The 20,215-nt window shown below is 38.5% G+C and overlaps 1 protein-coding gene across 4 annotated transcripts in view; it reads right to left on the minus strand.

The window, feature by feature from the left end:
- Positions 1 to 257: 257 nt before the first annotated feature.
- Positions 258 to 20,215, minus strand: part of Axn (protein axin) — a 27,708-nt gene continuing 7,750 nt past the window's right edge. Inside the window, exons 1-8 of one of the 4 annotated variants that reach the window (XM_018544938.1) lie at positions 6,165 to 6,216; positions 3,903 to 4,058; positions 2,852 to 3,659; positions 2,317 to 2,481; positions 1,507 to 2,162; positions 1,107 to 1,423; positions 742 to 1,034; positions 258 to 663 (exon numbers count right to left, since the gene is read on the minus strand). In XM_018544938.1, the coding sequence (XP_018400440.1) occupies positions 537 to 663; positions 742 to 1,034; positions 1,107 to 1,423; positions 1,507 to 2,162; positions 2,317 to 2,481; positions 2,852 to 3,659; positions 3,903 to 3,990 (2,454 nt within the window). In that variant the 5' untranslated portion in view covers positions 3,991 to 4,058; positions 6,165 to 6,216 and the 3' untranslated portion in view covers positions 258 to 536. Of the gene's footprint in view, positions 664 to 741; positions 1,035 to 1,106; positions 1,424 to 1,506; positions 2,163 to 2,316; positions 2,482 to 2,851; positions 3,660 to 3,902; positions 4,059 to 6,047; positions 6,100 to 6,164; positions 6,217 to 20,215 lie in introns of those variants that run through there. The other 3 variants (XM_018544937.1, XM_018544936.1, XM_018544939.1) reach the window with 3 other exon arrangements.

Genomic DNA, 20,215 nt, shown 5'->3' on the forward strand with positions numbered 1-20,215 from the left:
TGTTTAACGATAAACATAATATATTATATTTTGTATCTTTTTTGACACTATTTTCAGATAGGGTCCAATACCCTTCAAGAATAAACATCATTGAAGTGAGTCACATTCAAAACTTTAGTAGTATGATCGATAATAAAAGTAACACTTCCATAATTAAATCTTACTGAAAAATATTTGAGCAGAAAGAAATCCAGTGAAAGTTACTGCACTTATGATGTGAATAAAGCTTACAAGATTTCCTCGAGGACATTCGATCGACAGAACTTGTTGTGAGGCCGTTTTCTTATTTTTCCGCAACGTTCACACGTGCGAAACAATATTGCTCGACTCGATATTTTATCTTTTTCATCGATAAAAACTACTTTTCTTAGGCAATTATGAGAAAGAGGCCGCGTGACAAGCGTTAATATGTATATATGTATAAATACCGAGCACCGACTTAGTGGCGGATTACTTAAATAATATTTATTGCGGCACTTGGTCAGAATATGCGCATTTTGCGCTTCGTTTCGTTTTATTTTTTTTTATTCAGTCTATTATTCAAGCGCCTTAACTTGCGCCATCACTTTGCCTTCCCACAGTGGCAGAACCTCAGCATCATCCGTTATCTCCTCTTGTATAACTTTCGTATCTAAGTCTTCGCATTCGGTTTTGAAAAAGTATCTATAATAAAAAAAAAAAAAAAGAGATAATTAAAATTTATGAAATTATTTGCTTTATCGATAAATAACAATATATTACCGATAGCTCCCTTTTTTCGGAAGGTATTCCTTGAACTGTTTTAACGTGACGTTGTGACCAGGAATTTTGGTCCTGTAAGGGAATTGCTCGTCACAGAAACTGAACACAACAGTGGTGAAGTCGTCCTGCTTCGGTTTCCTCAAAGTAGACTGGTTGGATTGGACATACGGTTGACACTGCGACGTGAACTGCGACTCGTACGTCTGTTTCGAAACGTTGAGGTGTCGCTTGCAACTAGCGCGTATCTTATTTTCTTCCATTAGTCTTCTACAAGTCTCCTCTAATTGTATAACCTGTGACATAGTTATTCGTAACACATTTGGATCTTTGTAATCTAAAGAGAGAAAAGAACAGCTTTTATTCACCGTGTGAGGTGGTGTCAGAGGTGGCATTCCCGGATCAGCAACAAACGGCTGAGCAGGAACTCCCATGCTCCATGTTTCTCTGTTTGGCCTTTCCAAAGACCCGCTACGCGAGCCGTATCTCTTACCATGACGACTACTATGCTTCAAATCAATCTTCTTGTCCATTTCTTTAAACCGAGGCATAAGACGAACATCTTTGTTTAAGGAAGGTTGCACGTCACTGACTACACTTACTCCACTATCTGTTAGCTCCGTCATTGATTTTTTCGTAGCTGATCGTCTCGTTATGTCCGACCTTCGGAATCTTTGGTCGTGACCTGCGCAAAACATTTTATTTTACTGATAGTCATAATTCGTTCATAAACACACATATGCCATCATTCATCATTATCATATTTACCTTGACCATGTAGATCCTGCTTGTGAAGGAAATCAGCGTAATCTGATGGCACAGATTTAGATTTGGGAAGATGTGAGCCCAGTGAACTCATAGAGCCAGCTCCAACAAGGTCGCTACCCTCTTGGAAGTCGTGAATATTACCACTGTCCACCGAGAATGTGGAATCCATATCTTTCTCTTTCCTCTGCTTGTAAGGCCGTGGATAATTGTGGGTGGGACGCCTTCTCTCGGGTGAAAGTCTGGGAGATCTCGAAGGTGTCTGATCTGACCAAACGCGTGACACATGCTCGTCAAGAATAGCTTGATCGCTGTCCTCTTCCATGGATAATTTTTCCTTCAGCGCATCGCCCAGAGTCTTGGAAGCTCCACAAGGTTCTACCAACGCATCGTTACCGGTCGACGCGTCATTTTCTTGATACAGATATTTCTCCAGTTTCTCATGGGCCTTCTGCTCTCGCATCAGGATCTCCAACTTGTGCGTGAGCATTTCCGCGAATTGCTCCTCCGACATCTGTTTCGGAGACGCCATACGTTGGGTTCGTGGGACAACATGATGTGCCATGGGCTCGCGATTTATATTCGCGGATTCTTTAATTGCCCTACTAGATTGCTTGGTGTATTGCTTCTTGCTTCTTTGTCTGCTGCTCGTCCCATCGCTGTAGGCGATAAATTACAAATACATATGGATTAGTAATCTAGTTTGACAATGAATGATCAAGATGAAAGTTGGAGAAATTCCACTCTCTATCTCATATGCAAAATCAAATAATGCTGTGTAAAATTAAAATTAAAAAGAGAGAGACAACTTACATAGATCCGTCGTTGAGGGACACATTGTCCACCTCGGTACGTGCATCACTGCTCAAACTCTGAAGCTCGGAATCCTGTCTGGATACTGGGTTGTAGGAGGAATATAGTGCGTGCAATCTGGATACGTGCATGTGATACGGACTAGTCCCATGTTGCAAGTAAATGCTATAAGTGCCACGCAAAATAGCAAAACAAAAAAACAACTAAATAAAATACAAATAAAAATATCGGGTTATTTATCAAACAAACGAAAAAGAAAATTTTGCATATTCTGCATATGGACAAATTATAAAAAACGTTATTGAGGGAGATACTCTATTTTTGGCGATGTCAATCGCTTCGGAAATTGGTAATAACAAAATGTAAACGTAAAATATAATTCAGATTATATGCAAGTTTCATCACATCAAGCTTCAAAGGAAAAGAAGATAAAACGACAGCATTGTTAAGGCATTCGCAGGACTGATTTGAAGCGTAGTATACAAATGACGAATGGTACTCTAATAATTCGATAATTTCATGAAAAGCGCATTACCCGGCGTACGCTTCTGGCCTCGGTCGTAGATCCATCGCTCTACTCTGTTGGGTAACCATTAGCATATCTTTGGTCAATCTCAGTTCTCCGGGTGTCTCGCCGGTCGAGTGCGAATTGTGCATGTGTACACAACTGGTGCCGACGTACTCGCTGTCTTCATGCACGGTGGGCAGCAGACTCGGTCCGCAGGAGAGCGACATCTCGCGACTACCTGAACTCGAGCTCGGGCAATCGCCGGAATCAGGAATTTGGTAGGACTGAATGTACTGCAGGTACACATCAGATTGAAGAAAATTGGGGTAAGTCGTTTCGTTAATCAGCCGCTCGACCTCTAATTGTACTATGTCGAACACTTTATGATCGGTGCGACCCTCCTTAACCCGTCGATCTGCCTCTTTCATTACATCTTCTGGTATGCTTAGCTGCGACTTGAGAAAAAACCTTCGATAGATGAGCTTCACCAATTGCGAGATCTTCTCTATGTCTTTCTGTTCTTTAAGGCCCTCGCAGGCGAACCAGAAATTAAGCGGATCCAAATGCCCCTCCTGACTTAGGTACCTCTTGAACAGCTCTAAACCCACCGGATCCTCTAACAAGGAGTGCAGATTTCTCGCCCACCGTGCATAAGCAGGGGGCGAATTGCTCTCCATGGTAGTGGTTCCGCAACAACCCTCCGGTTCGAATCCCAACGGCGCCGCAACATCGCAACCACCACCGGAGGTTTGCGATGTCGCAAAGGAAGAGCGTCTTGGCGTCAGAGCGGGACTTTGTGGACGGATCCGGCTGACATAGCTTCCAGTTTCCTCTCCTGGAATAAACAAAAATTTTGCTATAATATATTTCAGTATATCTCTCAATATATATTCTCTTTATAATATAAATCAAACAACTATAACTTTTTTTAGAAAGGTTTATCTTGAACAGATTTTTAATTATTTTATTATGAAAATGTAATTTTAAAGGATATATATTTTTAGAACTACAATCACACTTCTAAAAAAAAGTTTATAGTCGTAAATAGTTTTTTGTGTAATTTAAATATTTGTTTTACCTGGCACTGGTGGCCTGGGAGAGTTTTCATTGAAGCAACGCGCTTCGTGTTGCCGAGACGCGTTCATTCTATCTATTACGACCTTCATATACTTTTTTATTATCTATGCTTAACTTTTGCCCGCGATGCCTCTTAGTGGACATGGTTAGTCCCAACCTGAAACAGTAAATGAATAAATTTTATAATATAAATCTTATATGTTACATTTTCTATTTTTACAATATATAAATTATATTATAATTTATATTATAAATTAGCCAAGTAGAAATAATGGCTATTAGGATATACATTTCATTTATAAATTAGCTAAGTAGATATAATGGCTATCAGGATATACATCTCATTACAATATGCTCTATATGTCATCTCTATGATGACATCTCTATGATGACATATAGAGCATATTCATTTAATACATGAAATAAAAATAAAAATTAAAGTCATATTTATATATATCATAGTTACGTTCCCTAAATATTATTGATTTTATAACACAGTCATATTTCTGTGTAAGAGTGGAGCGGGTATATGCAAACAAAGACAGGAAAATCTGGGATGCTGGATCGATCGAGCTCTGTGGTGAGTCATATCTCTCAATTAAGCAGCCAAGGGAGTTTTTTCTGTTGTCAGGAACTTTAAGGGTGGAGCATAATGGAGAAACTATAGACCATCTCCTGGCAGGCTGCGCAGAGGGATGAATTTTGCGTGTACATGTATATATGCACAATCCCTATTGGTCTGTTGCGCAGACCATTTATGTGGTATTGATCGACAAAACCTATAACGCAATCTATTGAAAGTTCTTGCCAGCTCCAAAAATATCTATATCTATATTGCGAGTTTAATACCCTTTATTAACTGAAATTGAGCTTTAACATAGCGGAAAAATATTAATAGGTTTATGAGGTAAGGCAATATCGGGGGAAAAAGGCTATTATGCCTCTAGGGCCTGTTCCTTTGTTATGACAGGGCATTGAAATATGGTTCATATGGGCCATACTTCAGCCTAAGCAGCAAATGTACAACTATCCACTTGAGCACGAGATATTACCCCTTGTATACATAATTAATTTATAAGAACTGCTTTCACTACACTAACATAACATATTGTAGCACAAACCACAATAAAAAAACTTGAAATATACACAATACACGTATAATCTTGATCACACACCTAGAAGAAACTATACATATTCATGAAAATGCACGAAGCGTAATCAACTTGTATCATCAACTCAAAACAATTTATGAAGAAATAATTTCGACATAATGCTATCATATCATACTATTGAGAAAAAAAGGTATAGCTCTTGAATGAATACGAAACTTGATCCTGACCCATACAAAGGCAGAAATATGAAATGAAAACCTGTCATAGTCAATCATTTCGCTTCACTGCACATTTACCTGAATCAAAAGAGAAGAAGAATCAGAATACATACCATCGTGGTGGTGAATCTAACACAGACAACTCTCAAATTTGTTAAGTCTACAATGATCTATTATGATTCTGACAAACGTGAATTGATCCAATACCACAAATACTGCTAAATCTTTGTTATATTATAAAGAATGAGTCTAGGATGCTTTCGATGGCTTCGATAGCACTGCTGGAGGCATACTGAACCAAGGCTGCGTCCTGACCAGGACTGGAGGCACACTGATATAGCGATAGGCAGGGTAGGGATAGCGTCTCGACTCCTTGTGACCTATGTCGGCTCCCTCGCTTAAATATTTTCTCAAATTGTTCGCTGAAGATGAATCAAGACTTCTAGTTTACATATCCATTTCTAGCATCAAATATTTTTACAGAATTGAATATAAACACATTTCAACCACAAATTATAGCCTAGAAAAAATTATGAAAGAATATCTCAATTTTAAGGATATGCCTCTTTATTTTATTGCTATATAATTACAGTAAAAAAAACTATTGCTGTTAAAAATATGAATTTTTCTGTAATTAAGTAATTTCTCCATTTTGTAAATATTCTTTTTATACATTAATAAAAAAAAAAGCAAAGTCTAAGCTATCAGCGAATAGATACAGTAACAATAGAGAAAGAGCTTGATTTAGAGCACCGACGCTACTCGCATTCTTTCTAATATGATAATCAGCAAATTTCTGTTTGTTTGCATTTATACCTCTTTTGAACGAGAGGAAGATGGACTGGTCGAACGCGATATCCCCTGATGAAAGGGAAAGAAAATGTTTGTCAGCAACGACGACCACGAGGTATTAACTTAAGAAGCTTTCCCAACCGTATCAGTTCTACTGCAGACATCTCCTCATTGTTTGACAATCTCCCCGAGTTCATTCTCAAATGTTGGCCGAATAGACGCTTTCGATTTGTTCGGCGAAATCTCCTCCTCGTGATGGCAAAGCAAGCCTCACGACACAATCGCCGTTGACAACGCACATCGCCGAATTGCATTTCTTTTCTTGTACTTTTCGCCCTCCTCCGCCTGTCGTCAGTCATCCGAACAAATGAATCCGCATTCGAGCCGTCGAAAAGCATCGATATTGGTATCGATCTTAGTGGAGATCTTTCGAAATCGTAACGTACAACTCGAAATATTCGAGTCTCATTGTTGTATCAAGGTGGTGCCGCCACCTATAATGACAGTGACACCAATTTCAAGTCCGCAGACAAATCTATCTTGCCGATCGTTTGCACGTAGTAGATATGGAAGCGTTCGTTTTTCCTGCGTAAGATAAAGTAACTCACTACTTCGAATTCGGCACCTAAACAGAAAGAGAAGCCAGGGACTTCGATAAATGCGTGATAATAAATTTAATGTGTGTAGAATTTTATAATTTGATATAGAAATGTTTAAAGAAAGGAAATCGTACTACACCTACAATTCCAAGAATTTTCCAAAAAAATTTCAAAGAATTACGAAAATTTCCATAACTTTGAATTCCGAAAAAATTAAATCTCGAAAAATTGACACGGTATTACAGTATAATTGGGAAGAAAATTATACTACCTAAAATTTTAAAAAGTTTCCAAAATTTCTAAGAATTCTGAGAATTATAATTTTAAGTTTCGGGAAAACTATTGATATATATAAATAAGTTTCCGCCGTTTTTTCATCAAAAATTGGGCATTTATTGTGAAAGAATAGTATCTAATGTTTTATTCGAAGTTATTGTCTATCGCTAGTCACTACTTTTTCCCATCTTTTTGATAATTGATGGATTTCACGTCGAAAAAACAAAAATCGTCGAAACTACGTTCTTTGACGTCAAATTCACCGTTCTCAGGCCCGGTTGCACCAACACTTTTTGATTTTAAGCGAGACTTAAAACTCAGCTATCTCGTTTTAAAGCCGAAGGGAGACGGAGACAGAGACAATTTAAGTTTCGCTTAAAATTGAAATCACGTTGTAGTAGGGGAGGCCAAGCGGGGATTTTGGGATTTACTCGAGCGCGTCAAAATAACATAAAGGGGGAAAGCTTGCACCCTAATAAGTATCCCCACCGAATATTAAACCTCTATATAGAGCCGGGGGTCCAGGGGATTAGTAAATAAAAAAAATCGATCGTTCGAAAACTCGAGCGCGTCAGATTAAGGTATGGTGTGTTAATTACATGTAGAAAAGTGTACATTTCAAAAATCTGACGCGCTCGAGTATTTCATTGTCACTATTTTTTTTGAAAGCCTGTACACGCTCCCCCCACCACTGAAACGGCATACATCATATAATCTTTTTTTCTTTTTAGCATCTAATCTTCACAATCCAATAGGTCCCCACGACGCTCGAGTAAATCCACATTTAGTCTCTCGGTCTCCCCTACTATTGGTGCAATCAGGCCTTAAACTTTTGAAACCACTCACGGCAACTTCTCTCACTTAAGGCAGCCTCACCATATGCTTCTATACAAGCAATCGATGCGCCTCAGCTGCAGATTTCTTTAAATTAAAGAAGCTCCCGCAAATGACGCTTATTTGGCTCAAAACTTGACATTTTCACACGAAAAAAGATATATGATGCTGATACAAAATCGCTAATATTTCAAGATTATGTTATTGCCAGATGTCCAACCTTACGATATGACCTTACGTTTTACAGCAGACAATTTTAACCATAACATATTGGTGACGCCATCTTTTGTCAAACGGCGGAAACTTATTTATACTCTTAATAAAATCCTTGAAAAATTGGAAAGTATCAAGATAATGTAATCGTAGATATTGCATCTAAAAAATTCCAAGGACATTTCTTTATTTCTAACCAAAACTGGAAAAATCTGCAATAGAGTAGAGAAATATTGATAAAGAGCTTGCATTATCTAAACTTTCCATGAATTTCCAGAATTCCAAAAATTTTCCTAATTTAAAGGATTTTCTGAATTTCTAAGGATTACGATTTTCTAAAAATTCAAATTGGGACTCGTAAAAATGAAAATATAATGATGTAAAATCGATATAAAAAAGTTACAATTACACCGAATATGATTAGAATAAAGATTTAACGAAGCTCATCGTGGAGAAAGAGAAGATTTGTATCGCCATCCTGATAATTCGCGCGTTCACTTTCTTTTAATTACACGTTAGCGACCACGGTATTCCGTCAAATAATTACAACGACGAACGTCATTAAGCAGGCATAAAATGAGGGGAAGAAAGAAGAGTGAGGCGGGTACAAGGTACAAATTAAAATTATTATATTTCACACCACACCTGGTGGTTAGGACTTTGCGAGCGCGTTAACGAATTACGAACTGTTATCTGTGTGCTCCGCCAGCCATCATCACCATCGTCGCCATCCCGTTTTATCATTAATGACCTTAACCCTCGTGCTTTCAGAGCTGGAAAGAACCTTTTCCGGCTCAGCGACAATTCCAATCAAGATCAAGCGCGTGAAATTTTTATCCGAATAATTGTTTTATCCTTCTTTTTTCCTCTTTCAATTCACCAACTTATGTTTCCCTTAAAGCTGAGAGTGTAAAATAACAGTGTAGATAACGTTGATTTTCTTAAATCCAGCGATTTTACGCTTGATTTTTACATTGCAGAAAGAGTTTTAGTATTTAGACTTTAAATAAGTAGAAAAAAAATACCTGCTTTGCATCTAAAACATATTTACATGTACATAGATATAGAATGCATTCTTTATGTTTTATATTTTCGACATTTCGCACATGGTATTACCGTAGAGATTTCAAAAATACTCGGTTCCCTCCCTTGCAGATTCTATAATAAAATCGCGATTCGTCCAGCGTAAAATCGCGTTCACTTCACACGGTCGACGTAGCATTATCGCGGATTTTGAGACCGAATACCGCGAAGGCATAAAAGGGACACGCGTTCGACGACATATTAAGATTTGCCGAAGCGTGCTATATGGTTTCCTCCGTATGTCGCGAAGAATCCGACAGAAGGAATTCTCGTACCGTGAGGTGTTTCTTTCTCACCCCTATACGAATGATATTAAAATTTACGCCCCTGTGACTTCCGATTCTAGGTACAAAGAAATCGTGCCGCGGCTTCCGGTCACCGCCGATATCCGGGCCTATAACGTGTCGCCGAATATCGGACCCTTGGATTTTTGCATCTTCGTAAAACTTTCTGTTTCATAAAAATGAACGCTTGAGAGATTCACAATTCATTTTTCGTATCTCTTGGTATATTATTTACAGGTAATTAAATTTGACGGAATAAATTTGGATTTTCGACAAGAATTTTGTTTTTAAAAGCTGCAGCACAGAATTTTGCAAAACGAATGAGGGATAAGATAGCCAATCGATCAAGGTAAAATGGAGGATTCTGATTGGCTGTTTCCCTTATGCCTTATGCGTTATGCAAAAGTTTGTGCTTTAAATATTGATAAATTGAGGTCCATTTGCGTCTCAAAAAATTCTTAATCTTTTGATAACGCATAGATAACTGAGGTTACGAGATGTGATACGGTCGATAATCATGAGATCATGGTGACACGTGGTGTCGTTCGCCGATATACAATTCGAGAAACCATTGTCGCTGTGATATATCCTAGGACGGATAAAGAGCCATCCATCTATTGAACAGCGATGTTACCGACGAAAGTGCAACGATGGGATTAACTGTATCAGCATCCTCGTAGATGTAAATTGTAGCACATCAGGAGTATAAACGAAGAGGAGAGAAAGAAGACAAAAAACGAAGTCCTTTATCAATTAAAATTATGAATATTAAAATTAGTAAATAATAAGGCTCTGTAAATATAAAACAAAGTAGAACAATTGAAGGGCTAGGCTAAGAGCCAGTTATATAATTTCAGAGAGACATAACAATAAAAATAATAACAAATAACTATGATAGATCATAGTCATTTGTAATTATTTTTATTTTTATATTTCAAATCAAACGTTCTTTATTATATAAATGGTTCTTAACCCTTCAATTGTTCTATTTTATTAATATTAATTTTCAGGAGCTTTAAATAGCGTGAACTACAGTCGTAAGAAATACAGAGACAAATATTCCTATAATATCCGAGAAATCTAATTCTTCATCGAGACATAAAATATCCCAAGCAGTATTTTAATATGCATTATAGAAATATTATATATGTATAATAATAATACGTAATACAAAACGATATCCTCAAAATACGAAACGTTCGATTTGTTGATTCGTTAAAAAAAAAAACGTCCTCACGAAAAAGAGGAGGAGGAAGGGAGAGACGAGAATTATCGAAGTCCTTTTGGTCCTTTTTTACCATGCGAGATGTCGCGTAGCTACGAGATTGTCGGGAATGTGCTTTGAAATCGTCGTCGTCTCGCGGAGGACCATCGAAATGATTTGCTCATCCGAAGCCCACTCGAGTGACAATTCGCTGTGAATATACTTCTCTATGAATATTTTCCCTATATTCGAGCATACCCTATAATCGGCTTTCGATTTCTCGTTATTACGCGTCTTTTATTTTTTTTTATTCTACTTAAATGACGTCGCGACAGGGATGAACGGATCTCGAATCTTTCGGAATTTTCAACAATTAGTCGTCAAGAAGTATTTAAATATACTGAAAAAAAAAATAACTAAACCTTAATACATAATTTTTTGAACTATACTCTGTGTGAGTAAACTCTCACAGTAAATAGGTATTTGCTCAATAAAAGAAAATGATAGACCAAATTAATATATTTTTTGTATCAAATACATATATATGTAGATTTAATAAATACTTAGAACTGTCCAAAGAAATATTTGTTAAAATTGAGTATTTTTTGTGTACAGAGAATAAGAAAATATATAGGTATGTACCTGCGATACGCGATTAAAATTATTACAAAATCTTCAAATTTAATATTAATTGTTACAATAATAATCAATAAAAATCTTATAAAATAATCAAATTGCAATAAAACTCTATGTTGAATGCTAATTGAAATTAATCGCTGGGTTAAAAGAATCAAGAGAGCGATGATGGTGGCTGGAAAGAATTAGAAGCGAGAACGGCTACGGCTAGCCGCCGGTCGGTCGGTCGCTCCCGATTCTCGCGAGGGCTGTTTATCGGCGCGAGCGATTAAGATTCTTTCAAAAAACGAGAGACGCGGACAAGGAGGAGAGGGAAGGAGGGAAGGCAGGGAGCGAGCGAGAGAGCGAAGAAGAAAGGCATCAACGGACGGAGAGGAATCTTAAAGGCCATCCAGCGATACACCTCTCTATGCAGCCGCTGACATGCCGGCTTTTTGTGCGTCGCGATCGAACGAATCCCTCAGAAAACTGCGAGTTTCTGTTCTCGACTTCGCTCTACCAACATCTACTCTCCTCCAATTCGCATCAATCGGCAATCGTTCGCCGAAAATAATAAGATTGCAGTATTATTTAAAAGGGAGTTGGTGCAGTATCGAGTTGCTTGATATCAATGATTACCTACTATCTCGATTAATAATCGTCAAACAATATAATCTACGGATATGAATATAGACTTGCTAATGAAATTTAATTTGACTTTTAAGAAAAAATTCCACAATTCTTAATTAAGAATATTATCGCTATACGATCATTATGTGTACGTAGTAAAATAAAAAATGTTTCGCCAAACTAGAGCTCGAAATTGCCGCTCGAACTAAACCGGGAAGGTTCAGAACGAGTACCAACACAGCAAGCAGGAGAAGAAAAACGGAATGACATGACGAGAGAAAGCACGAGCGAAAAGGGAGAAGCGGAATAAAGAGACGTATAGGTAAGTCGGGTCCTCGATGCAGGTACGGCGGTACTTTTGGAAGAAAAAGGAGAGAAGAGGAGAAAAAGAAATCGAAGAGAAAAGCAATGCCGTACCACGATTTCTTTCTGTCCCTCAATACCGCCGGTCCATATACTTTATGCTTGCTGTCCAAACTGTTGCTAATACCAACCGAAATTTCAAATTATTATATACACAATCTCAAAATGCGAGTATACATGTACAACAATATAGGAACAAAAATAGTTCCATTTCGAGAAAACATATAAATAACTATATTCCCAAAACATTATAGTTTTGTTCAAAATAAATCTAAAGAATTATTAATTGCCATCGTAAATAATCATTACATAGAAACAGCAATTTACAACTTATAATTATTGAAGAGCAACCAACAATTCTTTTTCAAATCGTATTAAATTATACCATACAGGTGTCCATCCCATAGAGACAACGTTTAGAGCAGCACTCCGCGATCATACTCCATAGAAATACATACGGCCCTGGGGGAGGAGAGACGGGGGGACGGAGATGGTGGAGAAGCGCGAGAGCGAGGTAAGAGAAAGGCGGAGAAAAGAAACGGATATAAAAAGAGAGACGGAAGACGTAGGCCTCGGCCGGCGGCTGGCGACTGGCGGCGGCACCGCTTGATGTACGCCGGGTCCGTAATTACAGGTTTTCGGAACGCCTCACTCGCTCGCTCGCTCGCTCACTCGTTCGGCGAGTCGCGCTGCGCCGCGCCGCTTGAGAGTCTCCGGGGCCCTTCCCTCGTCGCGCCGCGTGGTCTAACGGGTGTCCCAAGCGCGTAACCGGGGGTCCGATGGCCGCGTGCGTTCGTCGCGCACGCAGCGTCCGAACGCACAATTCGTCATCGACGACGATTCGTAACGACGAGCTGATGAAAGCGCGTCGTATCTTCTCCTTGCTTCTTTTTCACCGTTCTTCGAGGCATTTGAAATTCTAATTATAGAGCGGCGCTTTTACAGCGCGAAATGAAAAACGGGAACGTAAGCTTGAAATTGTTTTTTTTTTTCGCCGGAGAACGCTTGATAACCGTAATATGTAATAATATGTGATGCGTCCCGAAGTCGAGAGCAGTAATCTCGACAAATCTGATATTTTCAATGCTGTACATTTATATCGTAAAGGATGTTCGCTGCGTCGGAATTAAAGCCTATCAAGATTGCATTTAACGAGAACTTTTTCGTAACGGAGGAAAACTTCCGCGAAAGATAGCAGCATCCTTCACAAATATACCGGGATATTTCTAGGAAGAACCGTTCGTGCAGGCAGGTAAACGTCCTCTTTGCTTCTGGATCGAGATACCGATCCAGTGAACCGAAAATTCAACTTGTGGCATCGCATCCCCATTTCAGTTACAAAACAGCATTTATTTTGTGTACGTCCTTATAGTAATACGATTTTATATAAAATGGAAAGTATTGCTCAATTAATTTTTAGATCCGAGACTCATTCTCTGCTTACGCGTATGTTCGTTTTCATCTGAATGTAGATTGATTTTAATCTCAGTTTATATAACTTACTCTTCATTTTTTGTATTGTAACTCTACTAGAAAACTATAGTCCCTTCGGCCTCTCGTCTGCAGAGAGCAACGTCGGCGAAATCTCTTACGCGCCCAAGAAAGCGGGAACACGTCCGAGATCCCCTTACTTTTCGCTTCTTTTCTTGTGATCCTCTTTTCAGAGCACGCACCCATGGAAATTCTAGTTATTAAGACAGAGAACTAGAAAAAAAAAAATAAAAAATGAGTAAAGATGAATCTACATTGGTAAAAATGGACATTACACGTTTCCTTATTAATCGACGCTTCACGGACCACCCTGTATTAGAGGTGCCATCGAACCCTCTACCATCAATTCAAATTCATACGAATACCGACAAAATCAATCGAGCGCTTACTATTAGCCCACGTACGATCGTACGAAGCCAAACGTCGAACATCGCAGTGAAAATCCGTCGTAGCGACGCGACGCACTTAACGGGTGTTAAATAATTATGCAAGTAGTTTATCGCGACGCGCGCGTTAGGATAGTGGCGCAGTGTGATTCCCTTACGGCCCTGGGCGATACGAGGCTTCTCAAACGAGGAAAGCATACACACGGCTCCCATTCAGCTAACCCTTTCAACTAACCCTCTCTACGTCTCCGTCCCTCACTGCGCGCGTCCCGCGCGATCCTCCCCCCTTTTCTTCCTTTCTTCTCTTCTTGTTCTCTCTCTATCCCGCCATTCTTCTCCTCTCTATCCGCGAGAATCCCTTCGGCCTCTCGTCTGCAGAGAGCAACGTCGGCGAAATCTCTTTTACGCGCCCAAGAGAGCGGGGACATGTCCGAGACCCCCCTTATTTTTCGCTTCTTTTCTTACCGTCCTCTTTTCAGAGCACGAACACATGGAAGTTCTATTTATTAAGACAGAGATTCCAATTTTTTTAAGATTTGCTTTCTTACGACAGCCGGAGGAATTTTTTTAAAGATTCTTAACACGGGCCAGTTTTGAAACCTTGATCATCGATCGCTAAAGAAATAAATGTGTGTGAGTGTGTGTGTGTGTGTGTGACGATATTGCTACTCCTAACTTACCTTAGTGTTCCTCTATTTTCACGCTTATTATGATCGTATAAATCATAAGTCATCATTAGTCAATTGGAAATTTAATTATATCGCTTAATGGGTCGCGATTTATCACTTTCAGTAGTTCAATATAATGATAACGTAGCTGATAATTATCAATTAATTGTATCATTCATAAACTTACTATGATATTCATATTATTCATACATAATTATACCCCTCAGTAATACATCCATAAGCATTAACTGCGTTTAGCAGACAAGGCAGCTTTGTAACTTTTGTAAAATTCTTTACTATGATCAGTTTACATCAGTTTTTGCATTTAGATCCAGTATGGAATTGAGGGCAAGATCAAATATATTAAAGAATTTTATAACAGTTGTAAATCTGCTTTCTCTGCTAAACGCAACCACTATTTTGTATACAAAGAATAAAAGATTTTTTTTTTTATAAAAAATGCAAGAGTTAAATTTATTTTGTATAAAGAATAAAAGAGCTTTAACCCGCTAAACCCAAAGCGACCGAAACGAACAGTCCACTTCACTCCTGCATTTGCATTTTCCCTACCTCCATAAAATCGAATACCTTTTCTCGATATCGATCTAACAATAAGAACATATTCATTCAAGATAACCGATATGACTGGTAAGGACGGTTATATCGGCGCGGTAAAAGACAAAGCGGAAGCGATCAAAGGGTGTGTCACCGTTATCGTCAGATGACTTTACGCACATCAACTCACAGAGATACTACTCGAGCTGCAAATCTTTCAAAGGAACTTCTGAAGGGCCGCTCACCCCAGGTGGCGGCGTCGGCAAGGACGACGTTCGGCGTGGTATTAACCAAAGCCGGTTCGCCTTCTTCTCTTAACAAACAACTACCTGACCTATCTCGAGTTTTCCAAATATCTATGCCATCCATCTTTTAGGCAAAGTCATTGTCGGTGAATGTATTAAGAAGATGACAAAGTAACAAATTTCAATAGTTAAAAGACTTTAACTTGAAGAAAACGTGCGTCCGAATTTTTTCAGGAGCCACCTCCCCCTGTATCTATATGTATATACATATATCAAGAAAAACGTTGTACTTTAACTAAAAAAAAATGTCAGAATTTTTGTTGTACAATTGTAATGCTTGTTACGTGTAAAAGTGTGAAAATAAATAGATAATAAAATAATTTGTACTTCATGTGTGGGTAAGATAATCTTTCGTTTAAAATTTTTAACATGTGAATTCACGTGTCGCTCTAATCACGAAATCTAGCAAAGAAGAAAGATAGCAGAGGTTTTCAGAGATATGTACTTTCAACTAGGTTGTTACATTTATAGCATTATTATATCATGATGATAGTGAAAATGCGCAGAGCGGAAGTGGCCCCCCCTCCCTCCCTCCCTACCCCCCGTCTTTGATAGGTGTCGCGATTAATGATCCGTTTGGGGCGCACCGTAATTAATAGTCTCCCGTAATTCACCACAATTAATACCTAAACTCCGCGCCGGTTTATGGAGGCTCAGCGATGCGACTCGTTCATCATTATCGTCGTGCGTGGCCGATGACTATCAGTCGTGACGTCTCGTCTACCTGTCCTTTTTGAAATGCCGCCGAGAGCAATTGTCCGATAATACCGATATCACTCTCGATGATCTCGCGGTTATACACCAAGTTATCACAAAACGATTCACAAATTGATCACAATGCACAGAAAAGATTTTCTCTTCAACTCGAATTGTTTTTCTTGTTCTTTAAATTCGAAGTTTATCGACGCAGTTCCATCGAATTCCATCAAAAGCTCATGGTAGGAACGATGTTTGTAAACCAATCTTTCAAGTCCGGAAAAACTTTGGCGCGCTGTGAATATGACTACAAATATAGTATCTATGCACATATATATAGCATATATTAATTCACATTGAATTAGTTTTAAGCATTAAAAGATCCAGCTTCGACCGTCATGGCCAAGATTTCCTACTTCCTATTCGTTGAGTTTCAAATTCACGGTCCAATAAGATTCTTATCGTTTGTAAACCAAGTCCTCTTTTTGGCTTTGTAAATATGCTCGAAAGAATAAAATTCTATTATTCAATAGTTCATCAGAAGAGATGTGCTTCAAAGGTTTTTTTTTCCAATACGATTATTCTCATCCTTGAATTGTCACAGGATATTGCTGTTTTCCTGCTTTTTTTTAATAAAGTAAAGTCGTGCTGCGACTTGGCGGAAATATCGTAATGATTGTTATCTATCGAACATCTAGCGAATCTCTCGTGCCTGTAGGTGACTGCAGCATCACTCGCGTCGAGATTTTCCAGACGGAGGCATCGAAGTCTCCCGTAGTTGGACGTACATTCTCTTTTCTCTCTTCTTCACGAATCAACCGATCATCGAGTCGATTGTACTTCCGCGTCGAAATTACCATCATTTTTCATCATTGATAATCATTTCGCGACAACTACGCTTCGTCATAATCATCTATAAGTCGAGTCAGGTGAATAGGAATTTGTTTTTTGCAACTTTACCATGGATTACCAGCTAATCTCAATATTTTCTTCGCGAATAAAAACGATAATGAACGAATGACTACAAATATGCATACATATATAGTATATATTAATTCACATTTAATTAGTGAAGTATTAAAAGATCCACTTTTGACCGTTATGGCCAAAATTTCCTACTTGCTATTTGCTGATTTACTTTTTTCTTATCTTCACTTTCGGTTTGTAATGTTTATAATTATTTATAAAACATCTCTACGATGATAATAATGACACAATAATTTATACCCACACGTGATTATCCACCAGCGTATATTCGTATATTCAGCATGATCTCTTCTAGAAACTCCACACGATATAAATATTTTTAACTGAACTCACTCGAAACTGCGATCACGTTTCTCGAGAATAGACATGTGTTCACGATAGATGATTTACAATGATAATACGGAGAGAAGGTTCAAAAGACTACGCCGGCAAACGAAAAGGTTGACGAAGGGCCGAATCGTAGGACCTGCGTCCTACGCAACGTACATGGTGAGACTGAAACCGCAGTGACCGTAGGAGCCAAGGAAAAGAGCGAGCATTATCTCCGTCTCTCCTTCTCCCTCTGTCCCTTGCAGCATGCTTCTCTTTTTCTTCTCTATCGTGCTGCATCCCCCCACTTGTTCTTCTTCTCCACCTTCCTTCGCGAGCAGACCGATCTCCTCTCCTGCCACTGCCCGACTCTCTCCTCTTCCTCTCTCTATCAGAGAAGAGAGAAAGGGAGGAGTCTTGAAGTGAACGAATCGGCGGAACAAAAAAGTGATAGGGTCCAGGTACAAGGGCAAATTCTTAAGAAGATCTTTAAACGGAAACTCGGATTTCGGCTTTACTAGCTGCTTTTTTTTTCTATTAAATTATCAATCTACTAAACGTTTCTAATCAATAATCTAATAATCCCAAAAATAAATGGTGATGATACATATTAGATTATTTTAACTAAAGATCTTATTTTTTATCTAATATAAAATGCCTTACACAGGAGACTCGTGTGATTATTGCATTCAAGATTGTACCGATGCTTAATTTTAATACAGGGTTGGTAAGAAACATGTTGTAATTAATTTAAAATATGCTTAATCGATATTTTCACTATGCTTAAAATATGTTTTTTTTAAATAATATTATTTACGCCTTTTTTTGTAGTATAAGGACATGTTTAAAAAAAATATAATATAAAAAAAAACTAAGTCTTTGTCAATCCTGTTTCAATATTATTTTATCGAAAACAATTTGTTTATAAAAATAACATAATTACAGGCATATACAGTGTATATACAGATAATAAAGCGACAAATTCGCATGACAGTCGGGAAGAGGACAAAGAAAATATACAAAAGACCGAAGACCGGTGAAGGACTAGGAGAGAGAGAGAGAGAGAGAGAGAGAGAGAGAGAGAGAGAAAGAGAGAGAGAGAGAGAGGGGCGGAGGAGCGGAAAAGTGAAGAAACGTAAGGGGAAGAAAGTCGGCGACTTGAAAGGTGTCAGCGGTTTGACCGGGCCGACGTCGGATCGTCAACGAAAGAAGCCGGATGACATCCGATCTTAAAAGATAATGATATATACACGAGGTGTTCTAAGAAAAAAAAATAGAGAAATTTATATGCTCTCAAAATTTCTCTTCACGATGAAGTTAAACCCTTTATTCTCTTCGTCTAATCTTCTTTTCTTTTGTATCATTTTATTGATTTATTGATGTATTGATACAGCCGGCGAAATACTTTCGGAATAGCTATAAAACGCTTTATGTCATTCTCTTAAAAAAAAAAAAAGGGATATTTTTTATAATAGTCTGTCCGACTTGGGAGAAGATGCGAGACTTTTGTCAGATTTTTATTTCAAGGAGATAATCAATTTGTATCGAGTTAGTCACGGTGCCTTCGATCAAATTTTAATCGATGCACTAAGTGTATTTGAAATGGCATTTTCCAGCTGCGTGATTCAACCGCAGCAGCAGCTGGCAGCCCGACAGTCTTATCGACTTTGGTAAATACCAATTTAAAGAGATTGTCAGGTACACGACTCCATTACTCCGAAATTCTCTTAAAACGGAACTCGCGACGCGGCTAATTTCATCTGTTCCAGACTAAATCTGTCTTTCACATGATTGAAATGTAATTTTAGTTTTGCTGTCTTTATATAATGTTGCGTAATTATATTCAATCAAATTGCTCGTACCTGCGTACTCACATAATGAATAAACATGTAGAATCGAAAGATTTATAGCTTTCAATATTTTAAAAAGACATAATTCTTTAAAAGAAATAAATTTTCGAGAAAACTTTACATAGAAAATATTGTGTTATGTAAAATATAATATTTTCTGTGTAAAGTTTTCAGTTTTCTGTTATAGCATAGTCTGTCAAATGTTTTTTGAAATCATATTAAATTTTTTCAGAGTGTTGTAACTTGAAAAATTACGCTGATGCTTTAAAAGTCGAATCGTTCTCGAAATTTAGCAATTTTGCTCGCACGGTAAAATTCCCTCAGGTACAATATCAGTTTTTTTAAAAGGAGTCAGCGTTTTAATCTTGCAGAATCCATGGGAAACTCACGCGCCCGGCAATTAATGGAAATTAAACTATCGGCGATAATAATGGAATCGCGCCTGCGACGACGGCCTGGAGCTCCTTCTCGGCGGGCAACAGGAGAGGGCAGAAGGCAAAGGACGAAACCAACGGAGAGAGAACCGGTGCCGATTGTCGTCGAGGAGGAGAGAAAGATAGAGAAAGAGAGAGAGAGAGAGAGAGAGAGAGAAGACGCGCTTGCGAGCAAAAGTGAGAAACTGGTAGCGTGTTTGCCAGAGCTCGGGCGCGACCGAGAAGGGAAAAGAGAAGCCGCGACGACGAGGACGATGATGATGACGACGAGAAACGGAGAGAGACGGAGAATCGAGCAGATGGAAGGAGAGAGACGGAGCGTGTTTCGTTTGATCTCGCCGCCGCACGCGATCCCACACACGCGCGCTCCTCTGGTCCCCCTTCGTGCCCCCTCCCCCTCCCCCCCACCT

The sequence above is a fragment of the Cyphomyrmex costatus genome, unplaced genomic scaffold (genome assembly GCF_001594065.2).
Source record: "Cyphomyrmex costatus isolate MS0001 unplaced genomic scaffold, Ccosl1.0 scaffold474, whole genome shotgun sequence".
In the NCBI taxonomy this organism is placed as follows: Eukaryota; Metazoa; Arthropoda; class Insecta; order Hymenoptera; family Formicidae; genus Cyphomyrmex; species Cyphomyrmex costatus.